This window comes from Anolis carolinensis, chromosome 3, assembly GCF_035594765.1.
Source record: "Anolis carolinensis isolate JA03-04 chromosome 3, rAnoCar3.1.pri, whole genome shotgun sequence".
NCBI classification, from domain to species: Eukaryota; Metazoa; Chordata; class Lepidosauria; order Squamata; family Dactyloidae; genus Anolis; species Anolis carolinensis.
This window is the reverse complement of record NC_085843.1, coordinates 287,977,405-287,997,216: the sequence shown is the minus strand read 5'-3', so window position 1 is coordinate 287,997,216 and position 19,812 is coordinate 287,977,405. Positions and strand designations below refer to the sequence as shown.

At 46.3% G+C, this 19,812-nt stretch overlaps 1 protein-coding gene across 1 annotated transcript in view; it reads left to right on the top strand.

The window, feature by feature from the left end:
* Positions 1–19,812, top strand: part of LOC100554913 (probable cation-transporting ATPase 13A4) — a 48,886-nt gene that overhangs the window by 10,486 nt on the left and 18,588 nt on the right. The window contains exons 7-19 of the mRNA XM_062976997.1: positions 1,470–1,542; positions 2,765–2,896; positions 4,039–4,212; positions 6,204–6,361; positions 6,809–6,997; positions 8,434–8,495; positions 8,570–8,723; positions 9,480–9,735; positions 10,456–10,743; positions 13,755–13,866; positions 14,188–14,312; positions 16,923–17,083; positions 17,338–17,436. Of these exons, the coding sequence (XP_062833067.1) occupies positions 1,470–1,542; positions 2,765–2,896; positions 4,039–4,212; positions 6,204–6,361; positions 6,809–6,997; positions 8,434–8,495; positions 8,570–8,723; positions 9,480–9,735; positions 10,456–10,743; positions 13,755–13,866; positions 14,188–14,312; positions 16,923–17,083; positions 17,338–17,436 (1,983 nt within the window). The remainder of the gene's footprint in view (positions 1–1,469; positions 1,543–2,764; positions 2,897–4,038; positions 4,213–6,203; positions 6,362–6,808; positions 6,998–8,433; positions 8,496–8,569; positions 8,724–9,479; positions 9,736–10,455; positions 10,744–13,754; positions 13,867–14,187; positions 14,313–16,922; positions 17,084–17,337; positions 17,437–19,812) is intronic.

The window sequence follows — 19,812 nt, the reverse complement described above, 5'->3', positions numbered from 1 at the left end:
TGGATGAATGGATTTTAATCTTGGATATGTTTAAAATTTTATATAATGTGATTTTATTTTGTAATGGTATCTGCATTTATATGAATTGTTGTTTTGTACACTGTTTTTAGGCATTGAATTTTTGCCTATTTATTGTAAGCTGCCTTGAGTCCCCCCAGGGAGAAAGGCGGGGTAAAAATGATGTAAATAAATAAATAGGACCCATTTGGAATCGTGTTCAAAAGGTCTCAGAAATGGAGTATGTCTCAATGCAACAGGGACCTTTAAGGGCATTGGCTCAATGCAATGGAATCCTTGTAGTTTGGAGAGGCAGAGAAGTCTAAAGACCTTGACAGACTACACATCCCAGGACTCCACAGCATTGACCCATGGCAGTTCAAGTGGGGTCACAAGGCAATCATTTTAAGTGTAGATGCACCCTATGCTGTTTCTATTTTGGTCACCGAGTAATGTTCATGTATAGAGTGGCTTCTTGAGTAGCTTGATGTATATACATAAGCAAACTGATGGCGTCACAAAAATTCAGTCTCCAGAATCATGTGTCATTTCTTGGCCCTAAGTCAAATTTTCCTACAATCTTTGATTCTGTTCTGGTCTTTACTTGTGCATCCTCAGCCATGGTGCACTTGTGGGCCCTGTTTTGGCTTCAGGATGCCAAAGAAAAGGAGACAATATTGCAATTGTGAGGTCTGTGTTTTGTAGGAAATTTTTTTTGATCCGCTTACTCAGAATTATTCATCAGAATTATTATCCTCAAATTGTTTCCCCCCTGACATTGCTGACAGAACAAACTATTTGACAGGTGGCTTAATAACCGACTAGGACAAACTTGCAAGGCTAGGTTGTGCAAATAACGGTGAACCCATTGGGACAGCTTATGCAAACAGCCATGATTTTTGGCTAGTACTTACATGATGTGGACTGTTTACCTGATGTAATAAGTAATGATTAATATAAGTTGCCGGCAACTGTTGTTAGTAGCATTCCATTGTTAATTAGCCTTCTGCGCATGCTTGTAAAATGCTATAACTGAAATTCCATCCCAGTTAGTGGGGTGGCCTTTTCTTCTCCAGCACAGTTGGACTGTCACCTGCTCTTGGCCAATCTAACTATCTTGAAATCAGTTTATATCCAACCAAGCATGGAGCTCAGCCCTGAGCCCTCACCCTTATTGCAGTCAGGGATTTGTAGTTTGGGGAGCGGGGCTGAGTGTTCCCCACAGCAAATGTGCAACGGCCTTGGGTTCGTATCAGAAAAAGGTGGGACATAATTCCAACAGAGCTTGGATCAACCTGCAAATCCCAAGCTTTCTTAGGCTGTAGCCACAGTGGCCACTAAAATGGTATGAAATGGTTATAACTGCACAGTTGAAGCATGCTTTTATGAATACGGGCGGCCTTCTTGACGCCCTAGCATTTGATGGGCCCCATTTGCCCAGTTTGCTCAGGCTTTTCTTTCTCTTCTCCCAGCAATCGGTGAAGCTGCATCGTCTGGTGGAATCCCATAACAGCGTCCGAGTCAGAGTTTGCGGCAAAGAGACAGGTGAGAACAAGGACTCTCAGGTGCGGGAGGCATTATCATCAGCATTGCTATTCGAGGCTTTGTTTTCTGAAGATGGGGAGCACATTTAGGGTTGTATCCACAATGCAGAATGCAATACCATGGTACCTAAGCAGGGGCGCAATTTATGGCACAGTTATAGCAGTGCAATAGGGTTCCATCCTGTGGGCTCCTGGGAGTTTTAGTCTGGAGGTGAGGTACATCCCTTGAAATATAGAGACCTGTGGTGGAGAATTCTCAGCGTGCAAAAGCTGCATCCACATTGCTGAATTATTGCACTTTGACTCAATGCTGTGGAATCCTGGGATGTATAGTTTTCTGAACGATGTGCCCTTCTCAGCCAGAGAGCAGTGATGCCAGGACAAATGAGAAACCCCAACATTCATAGGATGGGGCCATAGGAGTTAAAGTGGTGTCAGATTGTATCCGTTCCCTGTTCCCATCCATTTCTGCATTAACCTGTGATATATTTTAAATGCTTAATGCATTTAATTTTGTATTTTATTGTGCTCCAGGGGCCCCTGGTGGCTCGGTGTGTTAAAGCACTGAGCTGCTGAACTTGCAGACCAAAAGGTCCCAGGTTCAAATCCCGGGAGCAGAATGAGCGCCCTCTGTTAGCCCCAGCTCCTGCCAACCTAGCAGTTTGAAGACATGTCAATGTGAGTAGATCAATAGGTACCACTCCGGCAGGAAGGTAACGGCGCTCTCTGCAGTCATGCTGGCCACATGATCTAGAGATGTCTATGGACAACACCAGCTCTTTGGCTTGGAAATGGAGATGAGAACCATCTCCCAGAGTCGGTCATGACTGGACTTAACGTCAGGGGAAACCTTTACCTTTTACCTTTTAATGTGCTCCTGTTACAGTATAGCTTTAGCATTTATGTTGATGTATTTTTGCAAGTGAGGAGAAATGTGCCAGACACACCTGCAGAAAGGTCTAGAGCTCCCAAATAGAGGTTTCCTATTACCAGAAATCCCAGGAAGAGCTTCCTGGCCGTAAGAAAAGCTGTTCAGCAGTGGAACTCTCTGCCTCGGAGTCGGGTGGAAGCTCCTTCCTTGGAGGCTGGATGGCCATCTGTCAGGGGTGCTTGGATTGTGCTTTGGTTGGGATGGATGGCCATGTATTCTCTTCCATCTCTATGATTCCATCCCAAGGGAATCTTGTCTGTCCTGATGCCCACCTCTGCTTCCTTCCGGTCAGGCGTCCAGGAGCTGGAGTCGCGGTGCTTGGTGCCCGGGGACCTGCTGGTGTTGGGAGGTGGCCGGAGCCTCTTGCCCTGCGACGCCATCCTCACCAGCGGTCAGTGCACCGTCAACGAAGGCATGCTGACCGGTGAGAAGGGCATGGGGGGCTCCCATGTTTTGCAATATTGCTGGAGTGCATTCCCATCAGCCTGCGACCAGCATAGCACGTGGTGCAGAAATCTGGGCACTAAATTATGCACATGATGTGGGAATGTGAATATGTACAGTATTTTTGGCAGACTATATAAATTAGTCAAATCAAATACTAGGAAATGAGTGGATCATAACAAAGGAAATAGCGGTATTAGGGAAAAGAGAGGAAACAGGGAATAAAAGGAAAATAAAAGAAGCAATAATTGAATGTGCACAAGCACTAGTAGTATTAGGGTGGAAAGATAAATCCAAATGGTCAGTAAGTAAATGGTACCAATATATGGTGGAGCAAATGGATTTTGAAATTATGAATGTGAAACTAAATGTTGTAAAAACTAATGAAAATAGAACAAGAGAAATGGAAGGAAGATGGACAAGGGTAAAGAACTATATCATGAATCAATCTGGAGATCAAGCCATAAGAAATAAGATACAAATGTTATATAGTATACTAGCTTTGCCCGGCCACGCGGTGCTGTGGCTTATGGGAATCCTTTGTTGGCCAGGTGGAATAGCAGTGAATAGCCTTGCAGTCTCAAAGCCTGGCTGTTTTCTGGAGTAGTTGGAGCTTTTTGTTGTATGAACGTAGAGGCATGGATGTGCTGCCAAGTTTAGTGTTTCTGGGATGTGTAGTTTTGTTGTTTTGTCCTAGGTCAAAATTTCATTACCCTTTTATATATATAGATAGGATGAAAATGGATAAAGATAAAGATATAAAGATTGTCTCACAAAGAAATGAATATGTAAAAAGAAAACAATCCTCGTGTTGGTGGTGGGAATTGTAAATGTTTTGTATGTCTACGGTATGTATTTTTTGTGTTTCAAAAAATAAAAATTTGTAAAAAAAAGAAAAACAAATCTGGGCACTATAGTCTGACCACATCTGAAGGGCCACATTAATTCCACAGAAACATAAATTGCAGAGGTTTTTCTACAATTTCCCCAGGATCTGGTGGGGAGTCCCGGCCATAGGGCTCCGCCATTGAGGATTCTTCTCAAGTTGCTGGTCCTCAGGTTTCTGGATTGTTTTGGCTCAAGATGGCTTTGGCTGCCTGACCCCCTCCTTATCCCTTCCAGGCGAAAGCATCCCGGTGACCAAGACGGCCTTGCCCCTTGACCCCAAGGACCCCCGGCCGTGGCCAGAGAGCTGCGCGGAGGACCAGAGGCGGCACCTGCTCTTCTGTGGGACGGAGCTCATCCAGGCCAAGGGGGTCGGGAAGGGCCCCGCCAGGGCCGTCGTCCTGAGGACCGGTAGGAGGGTGGGTGGGCCGGCTCCTGGGGCCGAGGAGGGGGGGGCATTTGGGGGCACTGGCAGATGAACTGTTGGGAATCTAGGAGCGGTTAAGCTCAAATGACCCTCTTTGTGAGGTAAATTCCCAGAAAAACAGCAGAGTGTGTGGAAGTATTTTATTTATTTATTTATTTACAGTATTTATATTCCGCCCTTCTTTCTCACCCCGATCACATTATACACATACAGGGCAAACATTCAATGCCCATAAACACATCGAACCAAGACAGAGACAGACACAGAGGCCATTTAACCTTCTCCTGAGGGTATGCTCAATTCTGGCCACAAGGGGGAGCAGCTGCTTCATCATCCACTCTGATGGCACTTCCTCACTTCCTCATTCCAACGTTGTAAATTAGTTAAACTTGCCTCCCCACTTTTATCAGTGGGACCTTATTTCCTACTTGATAGATGCAACTATCTTTCGGGTTGCTAGGTCAGCAACGAGCAGGGGATATATTTTATTTTTAATTGACGGGTGCTCACCCCGCCACGGGCTGGCCTCGAACTCATGATCTTATGGTCAGAGTGATTTATTGCAGCAGCTGTTTACCAGCCTGCACCACAGCCCGACACCCTTCCAAAACAGCAGGAAACTTATGCAGAGCGAGTTTAGGAAAGCCTTTGTTTTCTGGATGGCAAAGGATCGCAAAGTCAGCTTAAAAGTTTAAAAAGCATTTATTGAGGTAAAAGAAATCCATTGATGGATAGAAAAGGTTTGGAGCTAAACTAGCTTCTCTAAGCTGGTCTAAGACAGGCAGGCGGATGAAAATAATAAAGAAAACTAGATAGCTACATTTTGGCTGTGAGAGGAGACAAAATGCGTTCTCTCGGTGAAACAAAAGCAGGAAAAGTATGGCCACCACCGCATGGACAGTCCCTTTCTTCTCTAGGGCCATTAAAATGCCAAACTAAATTGAGGAAGTTACATCAAGCCCTAGGAAAGATCACATTTCTAAATCAACAAAAGGATGGGGTGGATCTAAACAGGACAGGAAGAAGGAAATAACAGTAAAGCCTATCAAGTGTGCATGGGACTATGGGAAGGTGTCCCTAACGGCATCAAACTACAGAAAAGGAGATTCCACTTGAACATGAGGAAGAACTTCCTCACTGTGAGAGAGTTGTTCAGCAGTGGAACTCTCTGCCTCTGACGTCCGGTGGAGGCTCCTTCTTTGGAGGCTTTGAAGCAGAGGCTGGATGGCCATCTGTTGGGGTGCTTTGAATGCGATTTTCCTGCTTCTTGGCAGACTAGGGTTGGACTGGATGGCCCATGAGGTCTCTTCCAACTCTAGGATTCCACGATTCTTTCTCCTCCTCTTCCTCAGTTCTTGTCTCCCCTCTTCCCTCCTCTTTCCTCTTCCCTTCCTTCATCCTATCTTCCATCTCTTCCTCGTTTTTCTCTTTCGCTTCCCCCGCTGTCCTTCCGGCACCTTTCGTCACCTTAATCTTCTTCCTTGCTTCTCTCTTTCTTCATCTTGCCTTCTACTTCTTTCTATTCTTTCTTTTTATCCTCCTCCTCCTCCACTAGAATACAAGGCAATGGATTCCACTTTCAAGAAGAGGGATCCCACCTAAATGTTAGGAAGAACCTTCTTTACTGTCAGAGCTCTTCAGTGTTGGAATAGGGACTCCTTGGGGGGTGTTGGGGTCCCCTTCTCTAGAAGCCTTTGGAGGGGGGTGGCTGGAGGCGAGTCTTCCTGTCTGGCTGAAGGGGGTCGACTAGATGTCCCTTTGGAGTTCCTCCCAACCCAAAGGTCCCATCCTTATGGTGCTGCTGATACATCAAAGCTTCAGCCCAGGTAGTTACAGGCACCTTCTCTCTTCCATCGTCCCCTCTGCCCTCTCATCTCTTTGGCCTTGGGCTCAGCTGTCGGCCCCAGATGTTTCTTGCCTGCCTTTGTCATGGGTTGTCACCATGTTGTGTTGTTGTGTTGTTGTGTCTCCTCAGGTTTCAACACAGCCAAGGGAGACCTGGTGCGGTCCATCCTCTACCCGAAGCCCCTCAACTTCCGCCTCTACAGAGACGCCCTCCGCTTCCTCATGTGCCTCATCGGGGTGGCGGCCATTGGCATGGTCTATGCCGTCTGCGTCTTCGTCCTCAGCGGGGTGAGTGGCCGGAAGGAGGCCAGGGGAGGGCCACTCCACCTCTCACACCCTTCCTCTTCTTCCTCCACTTCTCTCTTCTCCTTCTTCATCTCTTCTTGTTCCACCTCTCCTCTTCTCCTTCCTTCTTCTCTTCGTCTCCTTGCACTCTCCTCTCTTCTGTTTCCATTTCTCATCTTTCTTCTCTTTCCTCTTTTCCTCCTCTCCTCCTCCACTCGCCTTCTCCTTTCTTCCTCCTCCTCTCCATTCATTTTCCTCCTCATCACTTTCTGTCTCTTTCTCCTCTCTTTCCTCCCCTTCTTCTCCCTATCCTCCTCTCACCTACTCCCACCCTCCACTTTCTCACCTTTCTCTCTCTCTCTTTCTCCTCTTCCTTTCCTCTCCCCTCTTTTTCCTCCCCTCCCTTCCATCCCTTCCTCCTGACCTCTCCCTCCCTGTGTGACCCTTCAGGAGGAGGCTGGCGAGGTGGTCAAGAAGGCCCTGGATGTCATCACCATCGCGGTGCCCCCTGCCCTCCCGGCCGCCTTGACCACCGGCATCATTTACGCCCAGCGGCGTCTCAAGAAGAGAGGCATCTTCTGCATCAGCCCCCAGAGGATCAACGTCTGCGGGCAGATCAACCTCTTCTGCTTTGACAAAGTAGGTGCCCACACCTTCTATGTGGTCAGTGTCAGGGCGGGGAGGTCAGGAGGCAGGATGCAGGGATGAGAAATGACCGTCGCCCTGACCTGTTGATGAACTTCTCATCAGTCAGACCACTTATGCAGCCAGTACAAATAGCACTGACAAATGACACCTCAGTCACAGATTTACTGCTGATCCCAGCGGTACTAGGCTTTATTTACAAGACTATATACAACTCCAAACACCATCACTCTCCGGGCACATGCTCCCCAGCAAGGGAAAAGCATGGCACGTCCGTTCACCAAGCCGAGCCTCTAATCAGTGCTTGCAGGCACATCCCACATTCCACAGTTCATGATGAATGTTCCATCCGTGCAGTTGAAACGGAAGTCTTGACCCATTGGCCCTGCAAGCTATCAATCAGGGCTGGCATGTAATGTAACTCCTGTGCTGCTGGAAAGCTTGCCGGAACACAGATGCACAATCCAACAGCATACAATTTGATTTAACATTTCACACTCTATAACAGCAAAACACACTAACAGTCAGTTGTTGCTTTGATGGCTTCATGGGACAAAGCAGGGAAGATCTGGCTTCATCTGGGTCATCGAGTGGTCTTCAGAGGCCTCCCAGACATTGGCCAAGTTGGCCAGACATTGGCTCTCTGAAGCAACATCTCATCCAGATTGTGTCACCTTGAGTCTTGAACCAGGGAAAGGCTGCCACGGGAATGAAATGCAGCCATTCTTCTCCATTTGTGGCTTTGGCTTTTACAGATTTGATGAAAATGTTCCCTCCAGGTATCTCTAGGGTTCTGCTATATGGACAACCTCCATCAGAATTAACCACAGAGTCATGCTTGAAGTTCTAGAGAAGGTATGGGCAAATTTGGGCCCTCCCTCCAGGTGTTTTGGACTCCAACTCCCACAATTCCTAACAGCCGGTAGGCTGTTAGGAATTGTGGGAGTTGAAGTCCAAAACACCTGGAGGGCCAAAGTCTGCCAATGCCTGGTACATAAACTTGTGGAATGATGTCCAGGGTTTCCCTCACCCTGGACATCATTTCACAGGTATATGCACTCCACTTGCCTCATTTCCGACAGACCCCTGAACAAACTTCCAAGAATGCTTGCCACAGATGCAGGCGAAATGTTAGAAGAGAATGCTTCTGGAACATGGCCATATAGCCCGAAAAATTCACAGTAACCCAGTGTTTCCGACCATGAACTCCTTTGATAACACCTTCATCTTTATTATAATATCAATTTATTTGTTTTAAACCTCTCACCTAGTTTTAATTGTGACAAGGGAAATCTAAAAATCTGATTTAACCTCTTAGTAAATTAGTATTGCATAAAGGAAAAATGTAATTTGTTTCATGACCATCCTGTTTTTCCTTCGCCTTCTTCTCCTGTGGCTCCCTCTGATGCTCCTGCGCATGGCGCAAACAGACCGGCACGCTGACCGAGGATGGGCTGGACCTCTGGGGGGCTGTCCTGGCCGAAGGGAAGAGGTACGTCCCTGTCCAGCTGCCCCTTTGTGTGCGTCCACCGCAGCCGTTGTCTCACGCATTTTCTCCTCCGCCAGCTTCCGGAGCGCCCACCGCTTCTCCTCCTCCGCCTCTCCGCTGCCGTGGGGCCCGGCCTTTGCCACCATGGCCACCTGCCATTCCTTGGTGGTCCTGGACGGGAAGATCCAAGGGGACCCCTTGGACCTCAAGATGTTCCAGGCCACTCAATGGGTAAGGCTCCATCTTTTGCCTACACCCTTTGCCTGGTTTGTAGTTGCAGAAATGAATTGCTATGGCACAGGCATGGGCAAACATCACCCCTCCCTCCAGGTGTGTTCTAACTGGGGAAGGCACCCTGACAACCTGAAACTGCAGATACAACCAAACACTATGAAGTCACCCAACTTCCAGACCTAGGCCCATCTACATTGACTATATAATGCAGTTCGACCAAATTTGAAGACCTAGCAATTTCCTACGGCGCTGTCTTCTCTAGGGATTTGCTAGGTCCTTCAAGGCCACTTTGTGGTAACCTCAAGGGGAAGCATACAATAGAATCACCTGGAAGACCAGCAGATTTCTAGAGAATACATGTTTTTCCTGGCCATAGATAAGTGAAACTGCAGGAATGGGTTCTCTAGTTGTGGGGATCTTATTAAATAGGACAGGACAATAATAGATAGACATTTGAGGGAGGGTCTTCCTTGTAGAGCAGCGGAAGGCAAAATGCAGCAGTGATGAGAGGCAGTCATGGTTTTCCAGCTCTAACCACCATATTTCTGCCTAGCAGCCTCATTTCCTTCACAATCCAGCATAGTTATGCCAGTGGACTAAACTCACATAATGTAAACCATCAGGTGTTTGTCATCACCTGTCCTTTGGCACCCAGGTGGTGTCCGCCATTTTATTGCCAGCCACCTGCAGGCCAGCATGCCTTCTAAATGAATGCAGGTGACACAAATCCTGCCTCCTCATTCAAACCCACAGGAAATAGAAGATTCCAGCAGCAATGATGGGGATGATGGCGAATTTGCACAGGTGTTGGTGGTCAGACCCAGAGCCAAGGCTGAACAGGTAAGCTCAGGCATCTGTCTCAAACTCAGTGTTGTGGTTCAGTCTGATGATGAAGGGGGATTTGGGTTTATGCAGGCTGCCCATGGAAATGTTGATGAGAGAAATGTTGAAGTCTCTGCATTGTTAAAGAGGCCACAGACTAGCACTGAAGCAGAAGCCTGTGATAAGGGTAACCTTTCACAGGATTGAGAACATCAACAGAGTTCAGAACATCAACAAGTCCCAGGTGTCTCTGGCAGCGAGTCAGAGGAGTCTTCCTTAGATAGGGATACAAGGTTAAGGTTAAAAGTTCATCGTCCCAGACGTTCTCTTAGGATAGCTGGTAAACGTGTGGGAACCCAAGGACAAAGGAATGCTTTCTTGGCCTGTAAGCATGGTTAAATAAGGGAGAAACAGGGAAAGATTTCAGACGAAGCAACCTTGGTTTTGGAAGCAGAGCTCCTGTCTTGTCTATGCTCATGGAAAAGTATTCTTGCCTTTGTTTATGCTTGGATTTTGGATTGTGTTTTGAAGTTCATGCTGCCTTGTTTTCAGGATTGATTTGCTATATTGGAGACTTTGAACTATATTCTACTGACTGCCTTTGCATTTGGATTACTGCTTTTTATTCAGACTTTGCTATCTTTTATCAATAAACTGTTTAAACCGAGTCTGCTGTGGTGGAGTGCGTGTTAAGAGCAAGGTGAACCAGCGCTGAGGTGCAACACCTGGGATGGTTTTAACAAGAGTGATTAACCTGCTGTCCAGTCTTCTACAGTCGGTCTCTTTGTTGTCTCCCATTTTTAAGCATATACATGGACTGTAGTATTGTTTCCTTTTCCTTCTCTATTTGACTGTCCAACAGTCCTGGAGATGCAAGTCCTGGCTCAATGTTGATCTCTGTCTTAAGGATTTGGGGGTGGCCTTGACGCATTGGAGTCCACCCCTTCTCCTGCACCAATGCCGCCCCCCTCTCTGTCTGCACTGACCCGCTGGACCTCCGGCCGGTGCCCAGCTCCTCCGCCTCTCTGCCCCCAGGTTGTTCCCGGCGGGGGAGGCCTGGCCGTCTTACGCCAATTCCCCTTCTCTTCAGCCCTGCAGCGGATGTCGGTCGTGGTGCGGGAGCCCGGCGGCCGGAGCCACGTCTTCATGAAGGGGGCACCCGAGAAGGTGGCCCTCTTCTGCCGGCCGGAGACAGGTAACGGGCCAGGGCTTGTGGGGGGCTCTTTTGAACCTTGCAATGCTCTTTAATCTGTTTTCAGTGGGACAGAGTATATCAAACAGTTTCCGAGAAAGAAACAGACACACAGACCCAGTACTGGTTTTATAACAGCTATATTGGTTACAAAGACAAAGGGGAAATATCACATATACAGTAGAGTCTCACTTATCCAAGCTAAACGGGCCGGCAGAACCTTGGATAAGTGAATATCTTGGATAATAAGGAGGGATTAAGGAAAAGCCTATTAAACATCAAATTAGGTTATGATTTTACAAATTAAGTACCAAAACATTATATTATACAACAAATTTGACATAAAAAGTAGATTAATACACAGTAATGTTATGTTGTAATTACTGTATTTACGAATTTAGCATCAAAATATCACAATATATTGAAAACATTGACTACAAAAATGCATTGCATAATCCAGAACCTTGGATAAGCGAGTCTTGGATAAGTGAGGCTCTACTGAACTCCTAAATTCATTCATAATCCATTCATTCACTTATTCATGCTCACCATGTCATGAATACTTTTAAGACAAAGGTTAAAACATCCTGCTCAGACTGAACAGAATATCCCACTTCTGACACCAAAAATGTTATGAATAACTTTTCAATAACTTTAAAGCATAGGTTCTTTTTATTGCAAATCCAGTCTGAGAGGTATAGCAGAACTTTTACAGAACAACAAAGATTGACATTAGACATACAGACATACAGATTCTATGCAACTACATTGGATTCACAAACAACCTGCAGTTACATTGGCTAAGAAACAGACAAATTGGGGGTTACATTTTCACTCAGCATTCACACACATTCATCTTCATGCATACCAAATATTACCATATCCTTTTCTCCCTCTTGGAGAAGCACTTGCTTAGCCAGACCCCGCTTACCCTGCAGTCTGCCAACACATGGTTCCAAAATGCCAAAACTTAGACTCCAAAATGCATCCATTTTTCCTAAGAACAAGGATCAGACCCCTGTTTCCATAAAGCAGAACTGACTCCTTGCAACAAGTATCATGACTCCAAAATGCACTCCTTCCTCTTCCCTTGAGAAAGAAAGCCAGTGACCAGACTGCTTCCCTGCAAATCTGCCACTTTCCCATTAACCGTCTTCACTGAGCATGGTGGGTGAACAGCGTCTCTGTCTATCACACTTTCTGGACTGTCACAAGATCACTTATGTGTTGTCGAAGGCTTTCATGGCTGGGATCACAGGGTTGTTGTATGTTTTCCGGGCTGTATGGCCATGTTCCAGAAGTATTCTCTCCTGACGTTTCGCCCACATCTATGGCAGACATCCTCAGAGGTTGTGAGGTACCCAAGATCACTTATATAGCAATATTTTGCTGATGTTGTCCCAAAGTTGTAAATGAATGATAGACGTCTTCCATCTTGGCTCCATCTCAGTTTCCTGGACCAGATGTTGACTCTTCTTGATTGGTGTTGGCCTTGTGTCGACTTCCTTCTTAACAGTTGTAAACATTTCCTTAACTTGATGTAAACATTTCTCTTATCACTGTCACAGTTCTTATCACAGTTTACCAGGCAGGTCAACTATTTTAGGTCTCATTAGCAGGTTTTAATTGCAGTTCAGCAAGCAGATAGTTAGTCATTGCAGGCCTTAATATTAGAATGGTGTCTCCAATATTATTAGCTCTCACTCATTCATCTTCCATTCATACCCACACATATTCAATCCATATTTATCAAATCTGCACATTACATTTTTGTGGCACAACCAGCCCTTTCCCTGGAGAAGAGAGGCAGGTGGGCAGAATGCTGCATTCCTCTCACGTCTTTTATTTTAAATTGTATGGAAATGCTTTTAGAGGAAGCTGCTCTGAGTCTTCTTGTGGAGAGAAAAAGCGCGGTATAAATAAACACAAGGTAAAGGAAAAGGTAAAGGTTTCCCCTGACATTAAGTCCAGTTGTGTCCGACTCTGGAGGTTGGTGCTCATCTCCTTTTCTAAGCCAAAGAGCCAGCATTGTCTGTAGACACCTCTAAGATCATGTGGCCGGCATGACTGGATAGAGCGCTGTTACCTTCCTGCCGGAGCGGTACCTATTGATCTACTCACACTTGCATGTTTTTAAACTGCTAGGTTGGCAGAAGCTGAAGCTAACAGCGGGCGCTCATTCCGCTCCTGAGATTCGAATCTGTGACCTTTCGGTCTGCAAGTTCAGCAGCTCAGTGCTTTAACACACGTGCCACTGGGGGCTCCTTTTTAAATAAACATAATAATAATAATAATAATAATAATAATAATAATAATAATAAACAGAGGCACAACCATGTGGCCCAAATGATTCATTGGAACTTCTGCCTCAAGTACCACCTCCCTGCTGTAAAGAACTGGTGGGATCACAAACCTGCAAAAATATTGGAAAATCAGCACGCAAAGATACTGTGGGACTTCCAAATCCAGACTGACAAAGTTCTGGAACACAACACACCAGACATCACAGTTGTGATGTTTGGATCATTGATGTCGCCATCCCAGGTGACAGTTGCATTGACGAAAAACAACAAGAAAAACTCAGCCACTATCAGGAACTCAAGATTGAACTTCAGAGACTCTGGCAGAAACCAGTGCAGGTGGTCCCGGTGGTGATGGGCACACTGGGTGCCGTGCCAAAAGATCTCAGCCGGCATTTGGAAACAATAGACATTGACAAAATTACGATCTGCCAGCTGCAAAAGGCCACCCTGCTGGGATCTGCACACATCATCCGAAAATACATCACACAGTCCTAGACACTTGGGAAGTGTTCGACTTGGGATTTTTTAATACGAAATCCAGCATATCTATCTTGTTTGCTGTGTCATAATAATAATAATAATAATAATAATAATAATAATAATAATAATAATAATAATAATGATATAACATATTCGAACATTGGTAAGATGCACCCAATATTTGCTTGAATGTCTGAGCCAGAGCACCCAATTTGCCTTCTGTCCCTCCAGTGCCTCCCAGTTTCACCAGTGAACTCCAGCTCCACACCTCTCGGGGCTTCAGGGTCATTGGACTGGCACACAAGAGCCTCCCGGAAGGAATGGGAACAGATTCCCTGAACAGGTAAAATGGATCTCTTCTGAGAACCCTGCGTGGAGGCCATAGTTTTGAAGGCCAAGCTGGGCACGTGGGCTAAAGGCTTGTGGCTGGAGAGAGCGCTGTCCATCCCCTGCTTCTCCATGTGGACCAAGGATGCAGTTTTGGCAAGTGGGGCAGGGGACTTGCCTGGGTTTTAGTCCGAACCTGGAAAGGGCAGTTGTTGGGGATGCCGCTGTGGAGAACTCCATGGCTGTTGCTCTGCTTCTTGGGAGTGAGGCCCTTTTGGGAGGAGAGCCAAGGGCCACTCCTGTGCGGACATGTCTCCTCTTCCTTCTGTCCATCCAGGGAAGAGGTCGAGTCCGACCTGACCTTCCTGGGCCTCCTGGTCCTGGAGAACCGGCTGAAGGGCGAGACCAGGCCTGTCCTGGAGGAGCTCAGGGACGCCCGTCTCCGCACCGTCATGGTCACAGGTGGGGCCCTGGCACTGTGCCTTCAGTCTTTTATATTGGCTTTGAAGTATGTTTCACCCTATACCTCTGTGTTTACATGTAAACTGCAAATTAAGCCCTTCGTACTTTTTGCATCCTGGTTTTCTTTGCTGCTTTGGATTGTGTACAAGGAGGAAGGTGGGAATGCAGAACTAAATGAATAAACCACTGGTTCCCAAGCTGTGGTCTGTGGACCACCAGTGGTCCCCAAGAACTAACATATGGTCATGGCCTTACTGTTACTACACCATTGCACGGAGAGAAACTGGTCTTGTGAAACCAGTCTTGTGAAACCCTCTTATGGTGCCGAGGCAACGGGGATGTCAGGAGGGGAGAGGCTGACTCCCCATGAAGGAAGGCATGACAACAGGCCTCCTGACTGCTGCTTCTCCTCCTCCTCCCTCCCCCCCCCGAGCGGAGCCGTTCCATGTGGCACCTGGAAGTGGGGGTGCCTTGGTGTCTTTGTTTTGAGGCCTCTTCCTGGGGTTATTTGGGGGGCTGATTCAGAAAATGGCATTGGATAGACCACATCAGTTCTAGATTATTACATATGGTTTTCTGTGAGTGAGCAGATGGTGACTACTGGATGGCATATGTTCTGTATCAGAAACTAGAGCTGATGTGGTCTATCCAATGCAATTTTCTGAATCAGCACCCCAAATAACCAAACCGAATCTAAAATTGACCAAAAACTGAGTTGTAACCCCTTTAGTGCTAATTTTGGAGAGTGGTCTCTGGTCAAAGTGGTCCCTGGTTAAAAAAAAAAAAAAAGGTTGGGAACCACTGGAATAAATGAATGAATTTAGAATGGGGTGTTGTGTAATTTCCATGCTGCAGGGTTGTGTTCTAGCAGCATTTTCTTCTGACATTTTGCCTGCATCTGTGGCTGGCATCTTCAGAGGATCCAGCTACAGATGCAGGTGAAGTTTCAGGAGAAGATGGAGCTAGAACACATTGGCCATACAGCCTAGAAACTCTGACCAAGAGGTCATGAGTTCGAGGCCAGCTCGGAGCCTGCGTTTGTCTCTGTCTTTGTTCTATGTTAAGGCATTGAATGTTTGCCTTATATGTGTGATGTGATCCGCCCTGAGTCCCCTTCGGGGTGAGAAGGGTGGAATATAAATACTTTAAATAAATAAATAAATAAATAAATAAATAGAAACCACACAACACCCCCAGTGATTCTGGCCTTCGACAATAGAATGTATATTGACACCGTGCAGTCACCATATTGTGATAGTCAAAGGTGTAAATATACTTTTAAACAATGTAAATGTCAGGGGGTTAATTAGCTCCGAACCACCCTGATTTATTGGTGAGTCAGGCCTCTCACCAATTCATCTTCCGTCAGACTGCTTAAGCAACTGGCTACAAGCAGCACTGACAAATGACACCACAGTTGTAATTCAGCTGATCCCAGTGGTTCTAAGGCTTTATTATATACAACTATATACAATTACAAAGTCCATCGCTCATAGGACCCATGTTTCCCAAGCAAAGGCAAAGCATGTCCTCTCTCTTTGCCAATCATCTGCAAAGCACATCTGCCGGTAACTCCCACATTCCATAGCAGAATGATTAATGTCCTGTCCGCACTTCTGAGACCAGAAGGCTCGACCTATTGGCTAGGCAGGCTATCAACCAAGCTGGCTTGCTATTAACCCATGTGCTGCTGGAAAGCATGCTGGAATACACAGTTGCAAAACTCCAGCAGCAAAACACTTGAATTCAACATTTCACACTTACAACAAAATAACACCAACAGTAAATACTATGCATGAACAAATATAGGTCCATTTCTCAGGAGTGACACTTTCTTGATTGGTGAAAGGAGAAAAAAAAGGGAAAGGGGTCACTCCAAAGGGAGCCTGTGTCTCTAGGTCCCTGAGCAGGAAGGTCCCTGACCCAGGTCCCCACCAGGAAGACAGATGTGGTGCTCCAATGACGTCAGCATTGTGGAAGGAGAGGGGATGAGATGCCTCCAACCAATGGCACCCCCAAGCCCTGCAGTTGGACCCCTCCCTTGATCCAGAGAGAGTCTGGGAATAGTCTAGGAAGACGGTCCGCTTACTCCCAAAGTCTAAACCTGATGCCACAGCTGAAGAAGCCGATGCAATGCTAGGCTGCATCAAGAGGGGTCTAGTACAGGCAGGGGGCAAATTTCAGCCCTCCAAATGTTTTGGACTTCAGCTCCCACCATTCTTGACACCTGTCTGGTATCTCGATCCACTAAGCATTAGGAGGCATTTCCAGATGGTCAGAGCTGTTTGATCATGGAATTTCTTCTTGGAGTCTCATAGAATCCTAGAGTTGGGAGAGACCTCAAGGCCCACCCAATGCACCCAATCAAAGCCTTTCCTCAGATGGCCATCCAGCCTCTGCTTAAAAACCTCCAGAGACCTCACTGTAGATGCTGAGGCAGGAGCAGACTGAACTGCCTTCTTCTTGAGAAGTTTTGCAGTGGACACCTTGGGAGTGCTTTGTTGGTGTCTGGCAGAAGGGGGTTGGTCTGGATGGCCTTGGCTCCCTTCCAGCTCTAGGATTCTGTGGTTGTGTAGACTGCATTGGGACCCCACCATCTTGGCTTTCTAGGGGACAACATCCAGACGGCCATCACGGTCGCCAAGGACGCTGGGATGATCCCACAGGGGAGCCAGGCTGTCCTTGTTGAGGCAGATGCTTCGGATGGTCAGCCGTCCATCACCTGGAGCCCTTTGGGGGAGAGCAAAGCGGACGCCTTCGGAGGAGCAGAGGTGAGGACAGCAGAGCAGATAGACACCATCTTTGCTGGAGGAAGTTTGGATGTTGGACTGGATGGCCTCTGGGGGCCTCTTTCAACTTTGCAAGGCTAGGATTCTCTCCTTACTGGACCCCAAATCTGCCTCCCTGAACTGTTTGTCCATGGAGCATGGTCCGCTTTGCAGAAGACCACCTTCCCCTCCAGCCCCAGCCCCCAGAGGCAGCTCCCAAATGCAATGATCTCCCATTTCCTCTTCCTCTGTTGCAGGAGAGTTGCGCGAAGGTTGGAGGAAGCCAGTACCATTTCTGCCTGAGCGGGAGGAGCTACGAGGCCATCGGTCAGCACTTCGGCCACCTGCTTCCGGGGGTGAGTTTTGTGGGGAAGCCTCCAAAGGAGATACTCAGGAAGGGGCTGGATATATCCTTCCAGCTGGAAGACTACATCTCCTAATGCAAACCTGTCCAGGCCTGAAGGCTTTAGGTGGGCTTTCTTGCAGCCTGGCCACCATCTTCACAGCCTTGGCCAGGCAGCACGGACCTCTTAGTCCAGGGCTTTCCAAACTGTGTGTTGGACACACTTAGCTGCTTTGAGTCTCCTGCAGGATATACTGTATATACTCGAGTATAAGCCTAGTTTTTCAGCCCTTTTTTTAAGACTGAAAAAGCCCCCCTCGGCTTATACTCAGGTGAGGGTCCTAGTTGGCTTATATTTGGGTCAGCTTATACTCGAGAATATATGGTACATTTATTATTTTTCTCTATTTTTATTGGTATTATTACATTTATTGTTTTTCTCTATTATTGTTGCTACTATTACATTTATTTTACTTTATTTTATTATTATTATTAATACATTTATTATTTCACTCTGATATTATTATTATTATTATTATTATTATTGCATTTATTATTTTCCTGTATTTATTATTATTACATGTATTATTTTACTCCATTATTATTAAAAGGATACATAAGCACATTTTTAATGAAGAAGATGAGAATAATGATTTGATCAGAGTTGGACAGTCTTATCTTAAATTTGAGCTTTATGTAAATATTCAAAAACATTTAATCTACTGATGCCTCAACTAATGTAATTTTATTGGTATGTATTTTTATTTCTGAAATTTACCACCCTCGGCTTTTACTGGAGTCAATGTTTTCCCAGTTTTTTTGTGGTAAAATTAGGTGCCTCGGCTTATATTCGGGTCGGCTTATACTCGAGTATATATGGTAAATAATACCAGGATATAAATAATAATAATGTATTTATTTATCATGTCAGAAGTGAACCGAAGGTACAGTTGTAATGTATTTAAAAACACAAAGTTAAAAAAACTTGGCATTATACTAAATGTCCTTTGGAGTGCCTCTGGTGTTGCTATAAGAAGGTCCTCCATGGTGCATGTGGCAGGGCTCAGACTGCATTGTAATAGGTGGTCTGTGCTTTGCTCTTCTCCACACTTGCATGCCATGGACTCCACTTTGCGGACCCATTTCATAAGGTTGGCTCTGCATCTGGTGGTGCCAGAGCGCAGCCTCTTCAGTGCCTTCCCAGTTGCCCAGTCTTCTGTGTGCCCAGGCGGGGGGTTTCTGTCAGGGTGGATGCTGGGCTAGGGAGTTGAATCGATCATCCGTCACCCAGACTGGTTTGATGAGTCAGTTCTCTCTGTCTGCTCATCCGAAGGACCACTTGATGCAGCAGCAAAAGTGGCACCAACAAAACGACAGCTCAGTCGTTGTTTAACTGCTGATCCCAGTAGGTCTAATTACTTTATTTTACAAGTATTTACAATTACTGAAAGCCATAACTTACTGGACATATGGCGCATCTTCTCCGTTCGCCTCGGCTGTTATCTGTACAAGCTGGCACCTCAGTTCATGATGAAAGTTCTGGCCAGACAGTTCAAAGGGAAGCCCTGACCTATTGGTCCTGTGGGCAATCAATCAAGCTGGCTTATGCTTAACCCATGTGCTGCTGGAATGCTCTGCTGGAAACACACAGTTGCAAACACCCAGGCCTGTAGCGAGGGGGGGGGGGTTAGGGGTTCAAACACCCCCCAAAATTTTTCAGGTTATAAAAAAAACTGGTTTACTCATGAATTTTAACTGGTTAACCAAATCCCCATGCTAAGTCTATGAGACGTAAAACATTAAGAGTCCCTCCAGGCACTATCTCAAGCAGATATTGACAGGTTTGTAGCGGGGAGGGGTGTGTGCTAGGGGTTAAACCCCCCCCCCCCCGAAATTTTCAAAACCCCTCCCGAAATTTTTTTCTGGCTATGGCCCTGCAAACACCCAACAGCATAACTTGATATAACATTTCACTTTAACAACAGAACACACTAACAGTTTCTCATCTGGTATCAGCCATGGATTGAGGTTCTGGGTTTTAGCCTGCCACTTTTGGACTCTTGAAGTGTTCCTGCGAGTATCTCTGTGGATCTTAGGAAGCTGTTTCTTGATTTAAGGCATTGGCGTGCTGGCTGATATCGAAACAGGGGATGGGCCGGAGACCACATCCACTATTTTAACATGAGATGTATTCAACACTGGGCATGTGTATTCAGCAGCAGAATAGCAAAGCGCAAGGGCGGATGTCTTCACTGTGTCTGGTTGTAATCCCCAAGTCAGTTTTTGAACGATGTTATTTATAGCACCCACTTTTTGCTTGATATTCAAGCAGTGCTTCTTGTAGGTCAGAGCACAGTCCAGGGTGACTCCCAGGTATGTTGTTGTGCTG